This window comes from Stylophora pistillata, chromosome 14 (genome assembly GCF_964205215.1).
Source record: "Stylophora pistillata chromosome 14, jaStyPist1.2, whole genome shotgun sequence".
NCBI lineage: Eukaryota > Metazoa > Cnidaria > Anthozoa > Scleractinia > Pocilloporidae > Stylophora > Stylophora pistillata.
Window position 1 is genome coordinate 12747939 of NC_142532.1, and position 22552 is coordinate 12770490.

At 36.9% G+C, this 22552-nt stretch overlaps 1 protein-coding gene and 1 long non-coding RNA gene across 8 annotated transcripts in view; one reads left to right on the forward strand and one right to left on the reverse strand.

The window, feature by feature from the left end:
• Positions 1–20781, forward strand: part of LOC111330647 (doublesex and mab-3 related transcription factor 3, truncated) — a 37136-nt gene extending 16355 nt beyond the window's left edge. For 5 of the 7 annotated variants that reach the window (XM_088745079.1, XM_088745080.1, XM_022935545.2 and 2 more), the window contains 3 exons: positions 7128–7221; positions 17626–17999; positions 18500–20781. In XM_088745079.1, coding sequence (XP_088601205.1) covers positions 17627–17999; positions 18500–19326 — 1200 coding nt within the window. In that variant the 5' untranslated portion in view covers positions 7128–7221; position 17626 and the 3' untranslated portion in view covers positions 19327–20781. Of the gene's footprint in view, positions 1–7127; positions 7222–15269; positions 15415–17625; positions 18000–18499 lie in introns of those variants that run through there. The other 2 variants (XM_088745078.1, XM_088745081.1) reach the window with 2 other exon arrangements.
• On the reverse strand, positions 9223–9968 carry LOC111330648 (uncharacterized). Its single transcript, XR_002694815.2, has 2 exons — positions 9805–9968; positions 9223–9544 (listed from the first exon to the last, which is right to left on the reverse strand). It is a non-coding gene; the product is annotated as an uncharacterized LOC111330648 (long non-coding RNA).
• Positions 20782–22552: the final 1771 nt, after the last annotated feature.

Genomic DNA, 22552 nt, shown 5'->3' on the forward strand with positions numbered 1-22552 from the left:
TCCAAGAAACACGCTGATCGAGTATCTATAGAATTTCATAATTTTTATCACAGTTAGCTGCAAAAAATTTCCACAATTTTGTGTCCTGAAAAAAGTTCTAGAATGGAGACGTGCTCTTTTTTGATTCTTTGGATCTCGACTTACTATGAAAGTTCATTGTCTGTCATTCAGAAACAGCCTTAGGCTTTAGTATTTTCTGCTTATTATATTATTATGAGTTAATTAAGTTTGTGGCAAACTGAAAGGCCTCCTCGGGTTTTTGTTGTAGACAAGAACAGTGGGCAAAAATAGCACATATTTGAAGGACTTTGAATCAATATCTGCCACGGGAGTCATTTTCGATCAAAGTTCACAACTTAACTATTTAGAATAATCATATGCACAATTTAAAGCACGATTTGAATTATCATCACCTGATGACATACAGAAGTAGAGAACACCAGAAAAAATTTTTTTAGTGTCGAGATTGTAAGAAGAATCTGGTTATTAACTCTACAGTGTAATAGCTATATCATGACTTGTGCCCATTGAAAATTGTGGCTCTCATCTTCTCGTCTTTTACTTCATCCTCAGTCTTTCGTTCGTTCTTTTGTGTTGTGACGTTTCTTACTTACCAATCTAACATTTTGCGATTTCTTTCACGCCAAAGGAAAATTTGTAGGTTACAAAAAGGCTCTTATTAGTTGGTCTTTCAGTGTTTTTGATCTTCCAGTTTCCTGCGTTTCTGAAGTTATTTAAAACAGGAAAAGCAATTAATTTTTATGACTAATTTACACAAGTATCCAAATTTTGTCAATGGTTTTTTTTTCAAAATTGACTCCAAACCTCCAAACCTTCCGTCGCCACCAGTGCAAAGCAATGTTTAACCGTCAAAACTAACTTTGCTTGCTCGGGCAGCACTTGGTAAAAGAAAAAAAAAATCACTATATCTTTGTTTGAGCATAAGATATATAAGTTGAGCTTTTCGTCAAGTATTTGAAAAGAGGCAAAAATTGAAAAACAAAACAAAGCTTATATTGCATTCCAGAATAATAACGAGCAGATCGCAAACCACTCTTGGTTCAAAGAGCTTCGTAAACGAGAGGTTTCTTTGCTAGCCGGGATTCATATCTTCTCGTATATAGAAGTGCCGGGCGTAATGTTACCTCACATTATTCAATGCTAGAGCTTTTTGCAGTTATCATAGTTCTGAAACATAAATGGTAAACCCCACTTCCAAATGACCCACACTTCTGACATTATGGCTTACAGCTTGAAAGGTAGATGTTCAGGTATATAGATTAGAAATAATTTTCTGTAGACATCACCAACTTTAAAACGAGAATGAAAACAGTAACATACAAAGAAAATCTTTTTCTGGAAACAACATAAGAAGAGAGAATGCCTAAAATCTTGGCAAAAAAGGTTCCTTTAAGGTATTAACTTTTAATTGCAAAGTTTTTTTGAAATTGTTTGAGCAAACTAATATTGGATCATGCCTCTCCTTACGTGAGAGAACCTTTGATGAATAGAACAAAAACATCTGAACCAACATTCCTTCAACTTTTCATTCTACTCATATGTTTCAATGAAAGTTAACAATTTTTTATGTGTCCTAGTCCTCTCTTTCTTAATGCAGTTTTTATAGTTCAGCAAATTGCTTTATTTGACCTGAGAAAAAAGGACAAATCCGCGCTAAAACTCTACCTGCTTAAGTACATCAGTTGTTAATCCCATAACTCATCATGATTGGCTGGATCATTTCTAGTTAATCTAATGCCCAAACCGAGATCCGGACTGACTTGCAATGTCCAGCGCATTTCAAGGATAACAGCTTCTTTACAAAGTGACAAGCTAGGATCTTATCTGAATGCGTGAGTTATTGAAGGAGAGAATGACCCCATCACTCTTTGAAACGCTGCATACAATAAGATGGTCGCCAAGTGTACTATGCTATCATTTTCAAAGGACGGATCCTTTGTTCTTTAACAGACTACTCTATTAAACTGGCGCTATCAAACAAAGAGAGACAACAATCACTGTGTCGTGCTGAGCCCGTAAAACAAGGGGAGGATTGAAATTCCGGTGCTATGCCAACTTGGGCATCTGTGCTGCAAATATCAGGGATTACAGAACCGACATACTTAAAAGTCTTTTTTAAGTTTTACGTCTAATTCTCTCACTTTTCTACAAAACAAGCAACAATCAGCTATAAAAAAATATGTTTCCGTGTCGCCATGATGACATTTTTATGACAGGAGAATTGTCAGAAACTGTTCACTGAAGATTAATTAGATAATTGCGCAATACCACGCTGGCTAATGCTTTGGCTAAAATTAACTTCTGTTGGGTAGAAGAGATGGTTTCAACTACTTAATTAGCAAATTTAACGAGATACCAATGTCTTTGAGGATGAAGTGTTCTTTTAGTTCTTTCTGCGGGTAATAGAGACTTTCACTTTATCGTGCATGCCAATAGAAGATGACTAACTTTTGAAGGACACATTCCTCTTTATTTTCACATTGAACTTTTCTCAAGAATAAAACGTAAAATAAATATCGATCCATAAAAATCAAACCTCTTTTCTGTGGCAAGTGATGCACTCCAGTTGGTTTAACCTTGGTAATCAAGTGAGGTCAGGGCTTGAAATGAGCTAACACTGCACCAATATCTTAAAGTGAAATCTTAAAGAGCACCTAACAGCTAATAACACCTCTACCTCGGACATCAACCTCTTGATCAAACACTTCCATGATTTTCAGTGTCACGGTAAGCATCAGTCATATTTTGTAATTTGCTCGACCTGCTTTTAAACAAAAATTGCCACGTCTCATTAACCGTGAAACACAAATTGAGTGAGGAGTTTTTAAGAATGATTTTACTGACATAATTGTTTACGTTTGTTTCCAAACCTGCGATGCCTGCCTTTTGCATGAAATGATTGAGGTTGTAGCGATTTATCATACCCACGTAAGATCGTTTGAAAAAGTAAACAAGCCACTGATTTTACCATATGACTGTCAGTTAAACAGTTTAACCACTTAGTGTAGCACGTATATATTTATTATTCATACTCATATATTTCGCTCCGAAGGTGATTCAAGAAGGACTTTTAAAATGAGATCGATCCCATCTTGAAAACCAGCAACGATAATTTTGAAGTAAAAAAGGAAAAAACGCTTAAATATGAAATTGCTGCTTTGTACCTTATCAATGGATATAAAGAAGCCTCCCCTATATCTAGGTTCATTTAATGTCCTTGTTTTTCTTGTTTTCCCTTTTTCTTTCGTTCTGTTTTTTTTTTTTTTTTTTATAACGTAAAACATTACATATTTCAAATGATCTTAACAAAAACTTGCTTGGCGTCATGCAGAGAGGTTCAGTTGTCAACACGAGTTGTTTTTATTCTAATAAAATGTCCTCTAGTACATGGAATTGTCAACAGAGTGATCAAGAAAATAGTTCAGTTTTGTGACAACATGTAGTTTTATTATGAGTCTCTCGACTGTAAAATCATATATGATATTTGGAGAGGAACACTTGAACCCTGTTTGGCTTGTAATATTTACTGTTTCGTATTCAAAAAAGGCATTCAAATGTTTCAAAAATTATTTCTTCAAAGATATTCAATCATAGCCATTATTGTAGGACGCAAATATATCACTGTTGTTTTCATTCCTGTTATAAATTAACTTTATATCACTTAGAGAAAGGTTCAGATCAACAGGATTTACATGAGAAAGGAGGCGACTCTATCCTGCCAGTTTTTCTTTGAGTTGAATTAATTGCGAATTTACACCAAAAGCTCGTGTCCTTTGGGCGTAACAGAAACACATGCTTTCTTTGACATTTCTCAACAGAGACTTAAACATGATCCACCCCTTAAGCTAACATACAAACAAATTTTTTCTGAATCGATTTTTTCCTCCTTTCGTAGATGAAACAATACGTGTGATTCTAGTCGAGTGAATGTTGTTTCAAGAATCAAATTGCAGTTCCTTTCGAAAGGAACTGGGTTTAAAAAGTAGCTCTCAGAACGTCACATGTTCCCATTTTCTATGGGCGCAACACTGCTGATCATTTCCTTTCAATCTGGTGCGGGTGACTAATAATCCACAAGGTTAACTATTATTTTCAAAACCTTAAAAAAATCGATCTTATCTACCAAAGACCCCTGTAGAGTTTTTATAGGATCGAAACACTGTAAATCACTTTTTTATATCATCACGGAAGAACCTCCACTTGGCTAATCGTGCAATAGGAGTCTTGTAAAGGCCTCTTTCAAATCTCCACTTGACTATCACAGCAAACCTGGTTTTGGGAAAAATTAAGCTACAGCCGCAACACCTGAAATATCTTAAACAAACTCTTTCATTGCACTAGTCCCCCACAGAGTTTGTCTGCATCCTTAACCAGTTCATTACGAACTTTGTTTTAAAAACTTATTTTCCCCTTTGCAGCACCTGAAAAGATTTAAACAAGTTATTCATTCTGATGTGGACCCCTATTGGGTTGAAAAGCTAGCTGCTGAACAAACTGCAATTTTTAGTGCGACGCTAAATCTAACAATAAAATCCAAAGACAGCACGTACGAAAAATGAAGCGGATCTGGGACATCACCTGTGTCTAAGACTAACCCAGCAAGTTGACTAAAAGGCACCCAACCTGGAAATTCACTGTTGTAGTACAAACAAGTGATTAAGATCATTTTTTAACTCTCTCATCTTTATCGGACTGCTTATTGACAAAACCAACATCTACATTGCACCGAGGGGTTTTGTTATTAACGATATTTGTTTGGTGGGTAACAATCAGGTGTCTCAACTAAAATTGATAGATTTAACATATCTAACTTTTACTCTCCTTATTAAGAATAACATAAAATACCAAGGGGAACTGTCTCTATTAGCAGCCTCTGTTATAGATGGCCTATGTTTCGTCGATAATTATATCTTGAAAGCATAAGTTGCATTGCCATTCTTCCCAAATCCTACACTAGAGACGCCGTATTGTGTTTCAAAACATATATTTAAAATGACTCACTAACAATTAATTTGTTGTTATGAAAAGAGTCTGATTGAGGAATTTTAAATCCGCAAACACGTGAGTGTGTCTCCATTTTGCACAGAAACAAAATAAGAATAAAGAAACAAGATAGCGGTACGTAAAAGCTTTTAATATGATATGAATGATACCAAAATAGACCAAAAGTTAAATGCACAAGGTATTTCCAAACAATGTGACATAATCCAGTGAAAAATGTGAATATGCTGTCTTATATCACGCTTTGAAATTTTCCTTACAACTAAACTACAGATTCCTTTCAAGGGGAAGACATGTTTATGTATTTTCACTTCTTAAAACATGAGTTAGTTTTTTTTTTCTTTCCAATTTGATATTTGTGGTTACCTAAACTGCTATTTTGAATTATTGGGAGAGAAGCGTTTGATATCCAAAAAAAATTTGTTTGTTTAGTGACTGGAAGTTTCTTCCTTTTCATTTTTCGACAAATGGAGCAATTGTTTTATCATCCAGTGAGTGATGTTTAAAATATATGCATGTTCATTCATGTGAAATGACTGCCTTCTGTGGCAATAAATGGAGATGAAACCGTTGTCATTCTCATTTCTGGCTGTTGATGAGTATTTGGAGAGCTTATTGATGAAATTCATTTCTTAGACTCAGGATGTCACAAAAAATACCACTTTCCAAATCCTCTCTTTATTTTTTCCACAGTAAATTTCAAAGGGAAATAACAAACAAATATGAGATTTTCCATCGACAAAAGAGCTTTCGAAAATTACCTTTCTTTCACTTAATTGCCTAATTACACATGAACTTTTACTGCTGCCGTCTCAGCGTCGCCTTTCAGCGCTTTATTGGCTTGAAAATTACTTTAATTAAGCCTGACTTACACAAGAAGCAATAACTGGATGGTCATTTGAAAGCTTGAGGGAAACTCTTCAAAATCTGTGTGTTTTCAAGTGTGCTTTGTACTTTCAAAATAAATTTTCAGCAAATAATTTTTTCCACTCCATCTGTTAAAAAGTTTAATTAATCAAATGAATCTTAATCTATTTGGGGGACAGAACCTTTTTTTTAGTATGATATGTTGGACGAAAGTTTGCCGGTGAAACGATATTGAGTGATCCAGGCGAATGGCTTTTCCTTCAGTGTCAGTTAGACACCTGCGCCACAGCGGGGCAAAGGAGATATTTTCCGCGCACGTCATTTTCGTTTCATCTTAATTAATAATAGTCTTTGACACATGTGTCATTTGAACCCGTTGAAAAGTGCAAAGATAGCGATTGTTATCGAAATGTTGATATACAGATTTTGAGCAATTTTGAAAACGTTAAACAAATGTTGTACCGAAGTGTAAACAACCGAGTTCAATAATTTAGCGCTTTCTGTTGTAAACGAGTAAAATAAGTCGATGTAAATCACTTCATGTAACAGCTGTGTAACTCACGGTGTGAAGGCTTTAGCGAAAGAACAAAAAACTTTCGTAAAAAGGAGTAGCTATTTGCCTCGAACTTTATGTTACACAGACTTGTAGCTGCTTCAAATTAGTATACCCGCTATGTTAACACTTGATCGAATGTGTTCATATACTTAACATTTTCCACCCACAAACACGATGATATGAGGTTGACTCGTGTCAGAACTTGATACGTTAGGAAAAGGATGTTTTACGTAATCAAGTAAAAGCTTCAGTATTCTTTCAGTGCGATCAGGACATTATATTCCATTCAAGTTTGTAAATTAGCACGAACCAACTGTGACGCAACTTCATTCTAATCAGATTTATGCAGTCGTGAAAAGCTATTTCTAAAAAGGGTCTTTAAATTATGAATACTCAAATCAATTATCAAAGGTTGCAAAATCAGGCAAAAGCTAGGCCGTTCTAACTTGTTGCCACATTGGCAGATGAGTTGGCGACTAATAATTGTACGCTGGCTTACGTGATAAAATGCAGCTCACGTTCTTATTGGACAAACACAATCCTGCGCCGTGAGTGGTCGAATACGGAACACAATGAAACCCTTTTAACATAATGTAATTGACAGTTGTATTGTCTGTTCTTTGTTTGGTATTTTAGTAACCTATGTAGTAAGTAAAACGTGTTTCTACTTATAACACTTCAGGTGGCGTTGGTCAGGGTTTCATAGAACACATAACGAACGCGTTGAACAGTGGGAGGACGGGCCGAGCACAACTAAGCTTATCTTCGCATTTCAGGTGAGAGAGAAGCGTTTTGGTTTTTTACCTTTTAAGAGGTGATTCTCCAGATCGCACACCCCTTATTTCGCGCTTGGAGGAGATTGGATATGAATATTTAAGTTTACATCACTGTTACGAAAAGTTTGTTCTCCTTTAGAATAACAATACGGCGTAATCCAAAACTAGATTTCTGTCCTTTTCTTCACGGTAATTATAATTCTATGTGTTCTCCAGACTCAAAGGACTCAACCAGCCAAATGGTTGCATAGATGAAGGAAAAAAGTTTTGGCCATTTGAGTAAAGCTTTATTTTGTCATTTAAGTTCGCCTTCAAGACATAAGTCATGATTTTGTCACCGAACTATTCTTCCCGAATTTAGAACGCGAAAAAATGTGGTTACATCTTTTGGACGGTCTCCGCCAAGGAGTAGCTTTGAAAAATATTTTTACATAGAAATATTTATTTTCGTGACTTTTGGTTGCGCTTTGATCTGTCTGTTTAACCTCGAAGTGTACTCTTTTGTATAATGTTACGGCGAAAAGTAATGGAATATTCTGGCGCAGATTGTTGAATATGTACACTTAAAACAACTGCTATTTTTAGCCAAGATGGCATGAAATGACAAGCACGCGAATTTTGGAAAGATACTTCTGGGCTAACGCTGTCAGCTTTGGTTAAAACAGTGTTTTTCTTAATAGGTGTCCGTTACTTTAGAATAAATTATTTAAAGATCGACTGTTTTATTTTGGGTTTTGTGCCGCGAGGAAAAAAAAAAAACGACGCGCTATTTTTGTAACAGGCTTGAGTCGATCGGTAATCGAAGACGGTCCTAAAGAAAAAAAAACACGATAAGCAACTTCCGACAAAATTGTACAGTACAGTTACGCGATACGCACCAATATAACGATTCATCTGTATGCATTTGTGCTAGAGCAGTAATAATACATTGTTGCGATGTGGCGCTGTATTTAGAGAAGTTTTTTTGTAGTGAACAATGGGACGTCAACAAAAACATAGAAGCTATCTTAAGTTTTTATTTGACAAAAGTTGGTTTAGGCCGCAGCTAAACGCCTTAAAAAGTTGATTGGGCCTTGTACAGAGTTGCTCTTGTTTACAATCAAAAGGATCTATTTTAGTGGTGTGTGTTGCTCCCTTTTCACGTTTTTCAAACATACGAGCAAAGTCCATAAAATCTGTGGCTATTTTGTGATCGCGTGTGTGTACATTGCACATCGCGTGGTCTGAAGTGCATGTTCGTTCATACGTGACCACTGGTGAACGCAATCGATTTGACCGAACACATTGACGGCGGCTCGGATAGTCACACGCGTTCGTAAATTCTTATTTTACCGCCATTAAACGACAACAGTTTTAGCCATACGACAAACTGGTGAATAAAGTATCAACTCGACAGAAGCAGAGAGCATTTTGTTCGCAAGATACAACTCACAGCTGGCGCGGCAGTTTTATTACGCGAAGAGCAGTTTTAATGCTTATTCTTTCTGGCTTGAAGCCTATTCAAACTCGCTCGGTTGGGTACCACTGAAGGCATTGTTAAAACATCATGTCCACAACTTAAACCATAAAACTAGCAGTAATCTTACGAGGTGATAAAAGCTATGCTCCGACTCATCGCACCGAATTAGACTGTTTACCATTCAAATACCTCGACTTCAGTACGTGAGCAACAGACAATACTTAGGACATCATGGGTCAAACCCTGAGATTACGAGGGTGTTGGCTCAACGCCTAAAAAATTCAAACCGGATCTTTTAGGGAGGACCTTTTTTTTTCCCTTTCCTTGGCTGATAGCGTGTGACTCGCATGCCTAAGAAAAATAAAATAAACAAGCACTGCTAAGAAGTGTAAACATTGACTTAGTTGATTAGGTGTCAGACACTTGGTTAAGTAGGAGATATTACTAGTCAGCTTAAATCTGTCGAAATATTCTATATACGTGATACTACAGTTTGAGAAGGGGCATCACTTACGCTATCTATCTAATATAATACTCAATGGTCTCCTTTTCAACATGATTGCAATATTTTCGGAGTATAACCCGTTGCTCGGTTACAAAAATTTCCTCTAATGTAACAAAAACGACTCTACAATATTGTTTCTTTTCTTCCTATAACTTAAAGCTTTCAATAACAAATTTCTTTATCTTTTCTTGTCCCCTGGGGCAGCATTTCTCATTTGTGAGTCAAATTTTTAGTCAACCTGTGAATCGACGCTGAAATCAAGTGATATGTGATTTATCCTGTTTGCATTAGCTGATGTTCAATGACGGTTTCAGTTTACCATTGTAACGTTTCGTTTGTAGAAATCTTGCCATCTGAGCCTGAAAAAAAAAAAGATACGACAGAGAAATCATGCCCTGATATTTAATACAGAGTCAACGTAACTCCACATGCGAAAACACAATAGCCTTTAGGACTTCGCTGCATGCAGAGGAAATGATATTCAAAGATATGGGACAAAATGGTATAATTAGTGTTCGGAAAGGAACAAGCCTTTGTGAAAGTTTATGGTAGCTTGCCGCAATCAAACCTCAAGGAAAATCACCTCTGTGTCTTCTCGATAACGAGAGAATTTTTTCACCTTTATGTTTCCACGTCGACATTTCTTTGTTCCTTGCAGTTTGGTAATCTTTATTTTGTGTGGAATTAAAACAAGTCATTAAAGAGATTTTCAGAATTAGCATTGCATGATTTTAACATGAACGCCCGATTTAAATTCTGGGGAATTTACGAAGTCAAAACCCCAAAAATGTCTCTCCACATAAGCCTGTTATCATCGCACTGTTAATTAGGTTGTGATGAAAGTTTTTAGCGACATCGAAACCGCAGATGAAGCGAAGTCTGATGGAGTCACGGCAGTTTTTTTTTAGAATTTTCTTTCTGTATTTTCATTTTAAATGCAAGGCCACACGAACTGAACATATCAGAATCACCACAAACGCTGGTAATTTTCATAAGAGAGGCATCGATTTCATGTAAAGACCTGTGCTTTCACCCTGGATAAGGGAAGTTTATTTAAAAACATGGATTCTAAAATGTTGTATGAAAACATTAAAAGAAACCTCAAACAAAAAAACATTCAAATCAGCACAAACGGTGTTGATTTCGGATACAGGTTGTCGACAGTTGTTTAAATAATTGTCTGAGACTTGGCCATTTTTTTTTTTTTTTCATATAACACTGCATCAATTCAAGTAGTTTACGCATGAAATTAAGCGTTTGAACAACAAAACCAAGAAATGCTTGTTCGCGTCATGAAGGGGGTAATATTGTCTGAGCGAGTTTAATTTTCTCGGTGTTGAAAAGTGTGTGCCTCTTTTAACATTTCAATCTTGTTTTAGAATGTCAAATGATCGTTTATGAACAACAATAGGACAGGCACATCTGGTTTTGTTTTATAACTTCGTGAAGTCTAAAACAGTTCGCGACGCGAAAACAGGATTCGCTCGGATAAAGACTGAAATCTTACAAACCAGGTTATTTTCTCCGACAAAATTTCACGTGTATTTTTGGATTAGACCCGAGGCTAAATATACTTGGGAAGTCTTGTATCACAATCTCAACTTATTTAAATCTTATTTTTGTAGAGTTAACTTCGGAGATTGCAGTCAGTGATCTTTGGTGAGATAAAAGGTCGTGTCAGATCGAATAGGCTTCTCTGACGAATTGCCACGGCTGCAAATGTATCATGGCTAGGATAAGATTCCAGTGCCGTGAAAACATTTAATATTTTCCTCGTTTTTTTCGATCAATTTTTTTGGTTTCCTTCGAATACGGCGGGAAAGCTGTTCCACCCTCATTGTATGCATAAATTATTGCCCTCAGACCACGAGGAATAGTGTTTCGCTCCACAAAATCAAGAATAAAACATTTTCCAGGCAAATATGCGAAAAATCATGAACCCTAAAGTCGTCTACGACTGGAGAGGTTTTGGAGTTTCAGTCGCTAAGTAGATTTACCGTATTTAACGCCAAATGTGTGTGTAATCATCGGGAAAATATTTTAAAATCTTTTAAACTTATGTACTGTGTTTGAAACCGATCTACTGTAAAAACAACCGTTTCCGATACATGTAGTTTAATGCTCCAAAAAGCATTTTATCACGTTTAAATGTTCCAGTCTTTTTTCGCAGGAAACAGGAAAAGATTAGCTGCAAAACTGGCGATTGAGCACTTCATTTTTTCTATTTTTCGTGATCTCCGCATACTCGACGGTGTTGAACAACTAGGAAAAGTAACGCTCCTAGTTCTCGAGCACGAACGAGAAAGTTAATTTGTAGCTTACATTGTCCAGAGCTCAAAAAGGCTACTGGGATGTGACTGAGTTGTTCAATGACTTTTAACTTTAGAACTGTAAGAGCGACCTTTGGATCAGAGTAAGAGTAGCCATATATAATTGAAATGCCATATTTCAATTTAAGATGTCTACAAAACAGTTAAAAGCTACTTCATCATCTGGTGAAATCTTGGCTATACCTTTCAACCTGCAAACGATTAGTTATTGCGTATTTTCATAGTCTTGTTGCCGGTATAAATTCCCGTCTGTATTATATCACTGGAACAATCTTCAGCCCGTGAAGTGACCTTTTGAAAACATTTTTAACACGCTTTACAGTATATTTTCCTTGTACAGCCAACATTGGAAATGTTTGGTATTTTAGCGGCGTGCTGTAACAGATACCAAAATCTTAAAAAATACATTCAATGATAGCAATATAGCAATTCCCAGAATAAGAATTACGACATTCAACCGTAAAGAATAACGGATCTACTATTTTCCTAAAACGAACGACAATTTTACCTCTTATGTTCTCGTATATTTATGTAATTTCTGAGACGTGCAAAGTGGGTAACATGTAAGCACTATTTATAGAGGCCAAATATTGCTTATCTTACCCTCAGTCATTTGCCTGTAACAATAATCTGATAGGAATTCAATCACAGATTAGTTGATCTTTGCATAACATTTCGCAGAAGAGCTAGCTAGCTCTTTTGTCTTCGGTGTGAATCGATTCTCTTGATTTGTCTCATTTGGTTTGCGAGAAATTGACTAGTTTCATAACAAATCAAAAACATTTTTGGCTTTCAAAATCCTATGAAGACAGTCTGTACACTTGTTATAAAAAGAATGAGGCTGTCTAAGATGATGAAACAAACAAAGACACTGACACTATCTAAACACTCAAAAAGGTCATGCCTGTTTCGACCGGTCAAAAAAAAACAACAACGTCTCGGCAAAACTATCAAATTCAGTCGATCTTTTTAAGCCTCTATTAACGATAAAAATACTTCAGATCTTTCTTAATATAGCACTTATGAACTCGAACTTTTCACAAATTACTGTTCAGTTAATCTCTTCTAACACATTGCAGCCGGTCGAGGTGAGAAAGAGAAAGTCACAAGTGATTAAGGGTCCCTCGCCGCCATTTTGGAACACTATTGTTTTTCGAACTTCATAGAAACCTTTTCAATTCTCGTTACAGTTTAGTAGATATATATTATTTGCTAAAAATGGTGAGATTTATCAGTTCAAATTATTTTTAGATGATGATTATGTATCAGTTACAAGCGATACATGTATTTTGATTCTGGCTAGCAAGAAACGCATTCCTAGCTAAATTTGATCCGAAATTTGACTGGAAAAGGGATTAAGTCGAACATTTAAGACGACATTTTATTCGAACAGGACAGCCAAATGCTTGTTTTATCCAGTGAATTTTAAAGCCAATCTCAAATTGGAAAAAATAGACAGTCAGAAATGATTACTAATGGTGACAATTTTGGTTTTACACAGTTAGAATACCAAATGGATTTTAAAAGCTAGTTAATCAGTCTTCGTTATTGTGGTTTCGCCAGGAGTTGATTACTTCGAGGCCTTTGAGCCTCGCCAAATGTATTTTCAAAACGCATATTTCACTTTTCGAACCGGAAGGTAACTATTAAATATGGTAGTAAATCTCATAGTCTCCGTTATTTCACCTTTTAAATTGAATGAAACTTATTCTGATACGATAAATATATGAAGTTCATATATTTTGAACTTCGGTGAAAGATACGTATGATGCACGATCCTCGCAGTAGTGATCGCTATTTATGCAATAGCGAAAATCAGACCTGAAAAAAACAATAAATAAATAAATAGCGCTCTCTACTGCGAGGATCGTGCATCATACGAAACTTATTCTGTCCGTAAGAAACCTGTTAAGAGTGTCAGACTGTGGTTGAAAATTTTTTTAAATTCAGAGTTTCCAGCTTTGCCAGTTAGAGGGAAGCTCTTCAAACAGGTGAACCTCGATGAAATGATCCTGGGGTGGATGTGAAAAGAAATATACATAAACAACTAAGTAAGAAATAATAAATGATGTTTCATATTTTGTATCGGACCATTTAACATACTATAATTGGAAAAACGGCGCTTTTATTTCCATGTTTTAATTAACCTCTCGGCGACAGACGTCTGCACTTCTTTGTATACGTTCAAATTACTGCAGAAAGAACATTGTCATCTACCTAATGCAATAAGCGTCGAATGAATCTCAAATGTTTGAGAACAGTTTTTGGTGACATAGTTTGCTAGAAGTATTCTATAGTATGAGTCAGGAGTTGAAAATACAGATGACAAACAATATTAATGTTGTGCTTAATTTACTACGAATATATCTTTTGATTTGTACCTTAGTGTAACTAAATTTTTTTGTTTATCCCTGAAGAGCTCGCATCCGTTTAGGACTTTGAAGCAAAAGAAATCAAATTTGTTTCCTTCTTCCTGAAAAGATTGCAAATCGAAACTTCTCGTTTACATCTCCTCCTACAATAAAAGACCTACTTGCAGGTTTTGAAAGCACTCGCAGATAATTTTCCGGCTTAGCCCAAAGCACAGCACTTTTAATATCAAGGCACTTTGAACAGATGGTAAATGAAAGGCCATTAACATCAGCTAACTGCAAACGTTTCATGGCGAGGAAACGAGACTGTACCAATTTTACTAAAATCTTTCCCAACAACGCAAATAACGAGTAACTCAGACATATCCTCAGGGCTTGTTTTTGTAATAAAATCGGGCGTTTCCAAGGCTAAGTAGCTGATTCAAAACGTCCATTAGACCAGGCCGCGTAATCGTTTGTAAAAATTAGCCACTTGAAAATCGGAGCATTTAAAGTGCAAATTATACGTTTTTTTGGAATAAAACGAAATTTGTCAGCCAAAGTTAGTTTTTTTTTTAACTTAAGACTAAAAATGTCCTCACGACCACGATCCCTTTTTAAAAGAAATTTGCTTTTCTTCAGAAGCGAGTAAAACCAGACGGTATTATACACCACTATGAAGAGATGTATAGAGTACTTACGTCATCTTAAAATCTTCCTCTACATCAATTAGTTTAGATATATGTCGCATTTTAGACTGAGCTTGGCGGGTATTCAAACAGGACAACAAAATTTTCAAATGAAACCATTAATATCTGAGCGCAATAGCTGTCATCTCAAATCGCGTCAGATATTTGAACATTTTCTCTTAAATATACGCTAAGTAATTGACAAACCTGCTAGTTTCTTTGTACTCTAAGAATGCAAGTAAACAAAGCCATTTTGGTACGATTTGTGATTTGCAACTGCCTGGAAAAGAGTGCGGCTAGGTGACTTCTCACAGATGGCTGACCAAGGCCATTTTAATGAGCACCAAAAAGAAGTAACGAGGTATCAACTATATTTTCTTTAGGAGTGTCAAAGGAGACATATTAAGGATAAAAAAGAATGTAATTAAGATATAGCAAAGCCTTTGAATCTTTCTGAAGGGCGTTAAAAAAGGGTCTATCGGATTAAAAATCCGTTCCAATGCTAGAACTTCATTCTTCGGGTAGATGTATACACGCGTTCAATTTCTAACCCTGAATTATAAGTTTTATTTGTGTTAAAAACTTTGACAATATTGATCATTACTTCATAAATAGTTTTTTCCGCATTTCCTGTTTTTTCAATATCACTTGTTTACATATTCATGCTGGGATCATAGTAAAGTTTAAGAACAAAATATCGATACGAGCCGCTATCAATAAACTCTTCGTCGCGTACAGATCATTTTGTGGAAGGCAGCAGTTTTGCGTTTCATTGCAAAGACGATAAAAGATTCCTTCAACAAATTAAGTAATCTCAGTAATCAAGGGCCTCTTTGAAAGTTCTGTCATTTGGCAAAATGTAAGTTGGAAAGTTTGAATTTCTTCACGATTTATTTTTCCTATCGTGTTTTTCAAGCGTTTTTCTATGGGATATTGGGACTGAGACTTATCACCTCCTGCCGATGTCGTGAACTTTCTGTTGAAGCTTATTATTCTTATACTGACTTTATCTGAACTGTGTAAGTTGCTCAGGAGTATACTACACTTTTGTCTTCTATTAGTAGCATATTACAAAGTCACTTAATTTACGGGTGTGCCCGCTCGCTAAAAGTCTAGGATTAATCCACTTCTATAACCTCGAAAGATAAGATTGTAAAGAAATCAACAAAAACACTAACATATTTGTTTCTCATAGGCTAGCGAATCATGCAATATTGATTTAAAATCATTTAATTGTCCATGGAAGATTTCATCTCTGCACATTTTTTTGTCACGATATAGTTGTTTCATATTTAAAATGCAGCCGGCCTGCTTCTGATCCAAGAGCGCAATAAACCAAAAGGCGACGTCGCGCATTTCAAAAATTCCTGTTTCCATACTTGAGTTTCTTTTACAGTCTTAACCTTGTATTGCAATATCCACTGGTGCTTACAATGCGACATGTCGGCGAAAGTATTTCTTGTGCGGCAGCTGAAACACACTATTGTGTGCCGTGAAATTTCACAAGCGTTCTGTGAAAGGCGTCTCGTAGATAACATCTATGACGCTTTAAATTGAACAGATCATGTGGAGACCCGTAATTCGTGAAATGTGTAACATATTCTTGAGCTATTGGATCAAAGTCCGTGGAATAATATCTTGGGATAAACACTTATATGCCGTGATAAACAACATTACTTTCAAGTACAAAGGGATCACAGCATCAAATGGTATTTCTCAAGCAGTTTCGCTCGATTCGAGTAGCCAAAGAAGGTCTTTAAAAACTGTTTAACAGTTTTCTTGTTTTGGAGATAAATGTTTACTTTAGCAAATCTCTTTTTTCTCAGGATTCCTCATGGATTTCTCATTTATTAATTCGATCGCATGGTCTAAATCTGGCCTGTTTACCATAGAGGAAACCAAGATAGTTACATCAGAAGAGATTTCCAATTTATGAAATAAAAACCTCTTAGTTTGATTTCCATAGCAGGTGTACAACGTACTTCATTTGAATGGGCTAAGATCACTTAAAGAAACTGAGATTTAGTCGGTCAGCCTTGTCGACGATGGTGTTATATTGGATGATGAAAAGCAAACCTCGGCTTCTAAAAACTTATCCATGTCTAGTCATCTAGAACTGATTGACGCCGTGATGTCAGTTGCATTGGTCTGAATTCGCTTAATTTGCGTCTCCTGCCTTCTCTGTCTTTTCTAGTTTCTTTAACTCATTTTAACGGTTATAAGATTTCGCTTCGCCAGTAATTCCCGTAAGAATCTATCATAAGTTTATCGAAAAACGAATCGATCATGCAAGGACTTGACAGGGCTCTACTTAATGTCGCAGCTCTATATCACGGAGTCGAAAGGGAATCCTAAGAAATACTGCCACCCGAGAATTCAAAAGGAAAGCTTCTTTTTCCTCGTTGACTTCAAGTTTTAATATAGTAAAGTTAACCCTCGACAGCTAAACTGCCTATGTACACTGAAATAACGTACAAGATCTTGCGAGATGGTTGGGAAGGAACCGAAAACGCCCTCTCAGGAAATCAATTCAAGCACCTTTTTTCGGGAAAGTGCCGAACTATGCCTGAGGCGAATTTTGAGCAAACCAGTTACTAAGGAACCGTGACGTAACTATCTATAGGTACCCCGCTCGCATAATATCTGTTTGGTTGATAATATGTCGGAAACCCAGCAGGTTTGTACGAAGCTGGTGTTACCAAATCCGGAATACCTCTGTTGTTCATATCAGATGACGAACTATCTCGGAATGACATCAATATCCTTGTGGTAGATTCAAGAGCCAACGCAGATGTCAAAGAGTCTGTGTTGGCCCATCAGAGATTTTAATTGTAATAGAAAATTCAAGACACTTGCGCGTTCTTTCCAAAAGTAACGCCTCTGTCAAGCGCGGCACATCATTTACAAATGGATATCGGAACTCCTTGTATTCTGAGATGAACAACACCGATGCGAGCTTCTCTTTATATGAGACTACTATCTGCTGTAATTAACTCATTGACTCAAAGAACTGAAGTTCTCCCTACACAGTACCACTTTAACTCCTTTTCCATCCTTATTAACTTTTCAGGATGAGCGAAATCCTTCCCCAAGTACCCTCCCCTGGTAGTGCTTTGTATCACCGTATTCCAAAATGCGCTCGCTGCCGGAATCATGGCGCCCTTTCGTGGCTTAAGGGACACAAACATTATTGCAGGTGGCGGGATTGTACTTGCTCCAAATGTCTCCTCATCGCTGAGCGCCAACGTATAACTGCCGCTCGAGTGGCTCTTCTGCGGCAACAGAGAAAGAACTCGGAGATGTCTCAAAAATTGGGACAGAAAAATAGCGACAAAGATCAAGTAGTAAAGAATTTTGGCGACGATGTTTATCAGAGGCCATCAATGGTGCTGAACTCGATACCCGCACTTAATGCAAGAAAGAACAGTGACACAGATTATGAAGGTAAGGTGACAATTTAGAGCATCGGGTCAGCGGTTATCTGTATGAAATAAATACATTTGTAGAAAGTGGAGATGGGAACAGTATGGGGAACAATATGCTTTGCAGAGTTTGGAAAAAACTCCAGGTAAACAACGAAATTTGTTTGAAATATTCTTGATTATGCAATTTTGTTCACAACGAAGAAAACAACAATGCCTTTAGTAAGGCCATTTCCAGAGGGAAGAATTAATTTTTTGTGCTCCCAGTTGGCTTGTTAGCTCAATTGGTAGAGCGCTGCACTAGTATCGCAGAGGTCAGTGGTTCGAATCCCGTACAGGCCTGAAATTTTTTTCAGGTCTGATTTTCACTATTGCTCAAATAGTGCTTTACTGCGAAGGATCGTGGACATATACATTTCATAACCGCAGTTCATACATATGTTTCATATGTTTGTTGTTGTTTGTTAAAGTTTAGTTGATACTAAAGACTGAAACGTTCTGCTATTTTTTGATATTTTACAGACGAGGGCATCGATCAGCAGCTTTCCCCTACAGAATCGGAAGAAAACTTCGATGTCCAACCTGACGAACCTTCCGAACCTGAACCGACACTCCTCGACGGAGTCCGAATAAAAACCGAACCCGAGACAACGACACCGGAAGATGAAGAAGAAGGCGGCCTGAGAGTGACACCGAATGAAAACGGCACAGAACTTCCATCACCAAAGAGAAAGATAAATGGAGAGGTGCAAAACGATGAAATCGATCCATTGCGAATCCAGTCGAAGATACTTCGAACATCAGAAAGCCCCAATATGGGAAGAAAAATTCATCCTGATCCACTCGGCTTGCTGATTCGAGCGTTTCCAAGCCAGTGCCGAAGTGTTCTCGAATTGGTCCTTCAAGGATGTGGTGGGAACGTGGTTCAAGCCATTGAGTGCTTGCTTCAGAATCAGGAAAAGAAACAGCTCCCATTGCCTATGCCTGTGCCTGTGATTGGAAGCGTCGGGGGTCCTCCTGCAACAATTCATCCCGCCCTTCACTTTCAAGCTCCCCCGCTATTCCGTAAGCCGGAGCCTTTCTCGCATACTTTCCACAGACCTCCTATGAGTCCCAGCTGTCCATTCCCACCACCGCCACCCTTATTGAAGCCAAAACCACAGGCCAGCGGTTTCCCATTCTCAATGGATGCAGTCCTAGGTTCCTCACCGAACAGCCTGAACGCTAGCTCGAGCTCTCCCAAGACAGAAGGCAAATCTGTTGCTGTACACTTTTGTACAAAGTGCGGACGAAAGGCGAGTTGTGAAGACAATTTTTGTGCCTTTTGCGGGCAAAAGCTTCACAAATAGCACAGTCACGAACCAATTTTATTGCTTAGATGTGTAAAACATGTTTCCCGTTGCAAGTTAAGAATTGGTGGTGGATAATCTTAAAAGCTTATCGCTTTAAAGCTGAGTGTTCAGATACCTTGCGCAGATTGTAGGAAAAGTTCTTCGAAGGGACTCAAAAGAACTTAGAAAAATCTTAGCCTTCAGAGATGTATAAACTGATGTCAGTGGAAATGAGACAATGGTATTCAAGCTTTTTTAAGGGTTAACTAGAGGGAAGATTTTGATAAGATAACTGCACAATATTTAACGAAGAGGATAAAAGTTTTTCCGGCAATCATAATTGGATGAGGGGAAAACTTCCTCTTATGACAAAGTTATTTACAATATAAGTGTTCATTTCCTCTTAAAAACCTAGGTAGTTGCTCTTTTTATTTTCATCGTAAAAGACGATGTGAAGTTACATGTGTAAATAAGGATTATATTATGACTGAGACATACAAAAAATGGTTTATCTATACAAAAGAGACTCGATACTTCATTGAGGGCCTTGCACACAATTACACAATAAATTAAATTCAAACTGACGTGGGTTAGTGCAAAAAAACAACCCAAGAAAAACTAAGAAGCTTCTCTGGCAACAGTTCACTTGTTTTGATAGTCGGAATATTTTTCTTGGGTCTAAAAAATTATCTTGCATCTTTATCACTACTACATTTTCAAAAGCTTTCTAATTCCATTTTATCAAGGACCATGAGTTTAATATGAGTTTTCTCTTTTCTTAACTCTTGGTCTTTTGTTGGTCTGTAAGTTGCAAAAACATAATTTTTTCCTCCAAAATTTCACGTTTTGATACATTTTTCCCCTTGTCTAGCTTTTCATGACATGTTTTTATCTAAGATATGTTACTTTGCTAGTAATAGCGTGTATTACTGACAAAACAATCTTAAAAGTAAAGACCCAAGAGTTCAAGTATCGAGACTTGATGGCCAAAATATGAGGATATTATTCTATCTGTTATATTATTCAGAAGATATATGGAATTTGCGTCTCATAATAAGCAGCTCAGAAAAAAAGTGAGAGTCGATTCACTTTTATATCTACCATCACAACTCTGAATCCAGAGTCTCTTAACAATAATTCCATGGGCGTGTGTTCGATGAGAAAAAGTGTTTAGCTAAGAAAAAAGGAACAAATATCATATCCGATAAGTAAAAATAGAGAAGCATATTGTGAGACGCATATGTTCTCCGTGAATTTTTCTTAAAACGCATGAGAAGTTTTTTTTTTGTAACAAACATCATTTCTCTTCACTTTACGTTAGTCAGTGTGTCAATATACAAGTACGTGATTTAAAATATATCATACCAGATACTTATAATAGCCGCTCCTTCAAATCTAAATTATATGCATTAGGCAAGTTTGTGAAATTTCATTTTTGAAAGATGGTGGAAATAAAAAAAATACAAAATGCAAGTATGAAATGGTACGACTTCGATGTCACTTATTTGTTTAATTAGTTTACTAAGGAGACAGTCTTTATTTATCGCCCGGGGGGAAGGGGTGGAGGATTTGAGATGACTATAGAAAATTCACTGTCGCTTAACTGCTAGTAAGGGGGTAGGGGGTGGAATATAACTATATTCACAAGCCTTTTGAAGGGATCAAGTAAAATTCATCGTGATTCAATCAAAATCCTCCGACCACCCAGGTGATAAGTAACAACTGGTCCCTAATGCGAATATCTCTTATCCCCTCGACAATGAAATTAATTTCTTAAAATGCGTTTTAATGGGGTTTCGCAAAACCGAAACCAACATAACCAAAACGGCCAATCAAAAGAAAGGAAAATACTACGAGCAGCCGATAAGAACTTGTTGTAAAAAGAAAGAACCTGCCTGAAGCGCGGGAAACACGAACGATCAAGTCGCGATTGGTTAATTTGTATTAGTATGAAATTTAAAGGAAGCCCAAGTTTTCCCGACCAATCGCGCAATGGAGTAACGCAGAACCAATGTCGGATCGCTTCAACAGTCATATGGAAACTGCTCGAAGAGCATGATGGTCGATAACTCTGAGTTAAATCCGGTTTCCAAAACACTGACGTGGAGATATATAAGGGGAATGTTTCTCCTGGACAGGATTTCAGTCCGCGGCAGCTAACCCTCCAATACTTCTTGATCAGAAACTCTGCTGGTATACATGTACATTACCCTCTCTATTGTTTGGGTGAAGAAACGATTGGTAGCGCCTTTTTCGCTGAAGGGGTTTTTTTAAATTTGTAACGTATATAAGAGTGGGTGAGTGCGTGAACTCTATATTAAACAATGTTTCTATCCTTCATAATGAAAAAAAAAAAGATGAATTAAATAAATCGGACATAGTAGTCGACACCTACGAGGTGCTCTTCTTGTTCACTGGTTCAAGGCTGAATTTGAATTTAGTGTCAGTTTCTGTAGAGTAAGGAAACCCGCGGAGAAAGAGAAGAAATATCATGAACGAGGTTGAAAGCCAACAATAAACTCAACATGTTACGTTTTTTTCCGCGCAAAGCGGTGGAAAACGAGCGGTTATCACCACAACACTAACCCTTCGGGTTAGCTTAATAGAAAAAGTACGAACTAACGAGTTGCTAATTTGTTAAAGATAAATTTCACGTATGATCAAAAAATAAAAACCGCAAACCGAAAAAGCCTAACGCTAGGTTAAAAGAACGAAATTTCAAATTTTTCGTGGAGTTTCAGCAACTGAATGCATCAACAGACCTCTCATGGTCCGAGGTATCGACGCAGGAGTATTTCAAAGCGCTATGGATTGTCCTGATTTCTGGCAACCTTAGATTCCCGTGTATATACGATCCGACAAAGCTTTGAAGCGAATACCTCTTCCAAGTTTGTATGGACTTGTATCGACTTGTATCGACTCGTAAGTTTTTGTCCCACTGTGCTTAGTAACTGTTTAGGAAGCGATGGGCGGAGACAGCACAGCATTGATCGCATAACAAAGTATGAGGAGAGTCTAGAGAGGTTTCGTCGTTCAATATTTACTTATGGAGATCGTCTAAATACCATATCCGCCGGTTAACATACCCGCGAAGTATTAACAAGCACTTAACGCTTCTTAAGCATTCATTGCTTTTTCCCTATAAAAGTCTTTAATATTAATCACCACACATATTTTCAATATCTGAGATACTCGATCCTAAGTATTTTTGTCAATTTTTCAATCCAGTCTGCGAATGAATTAT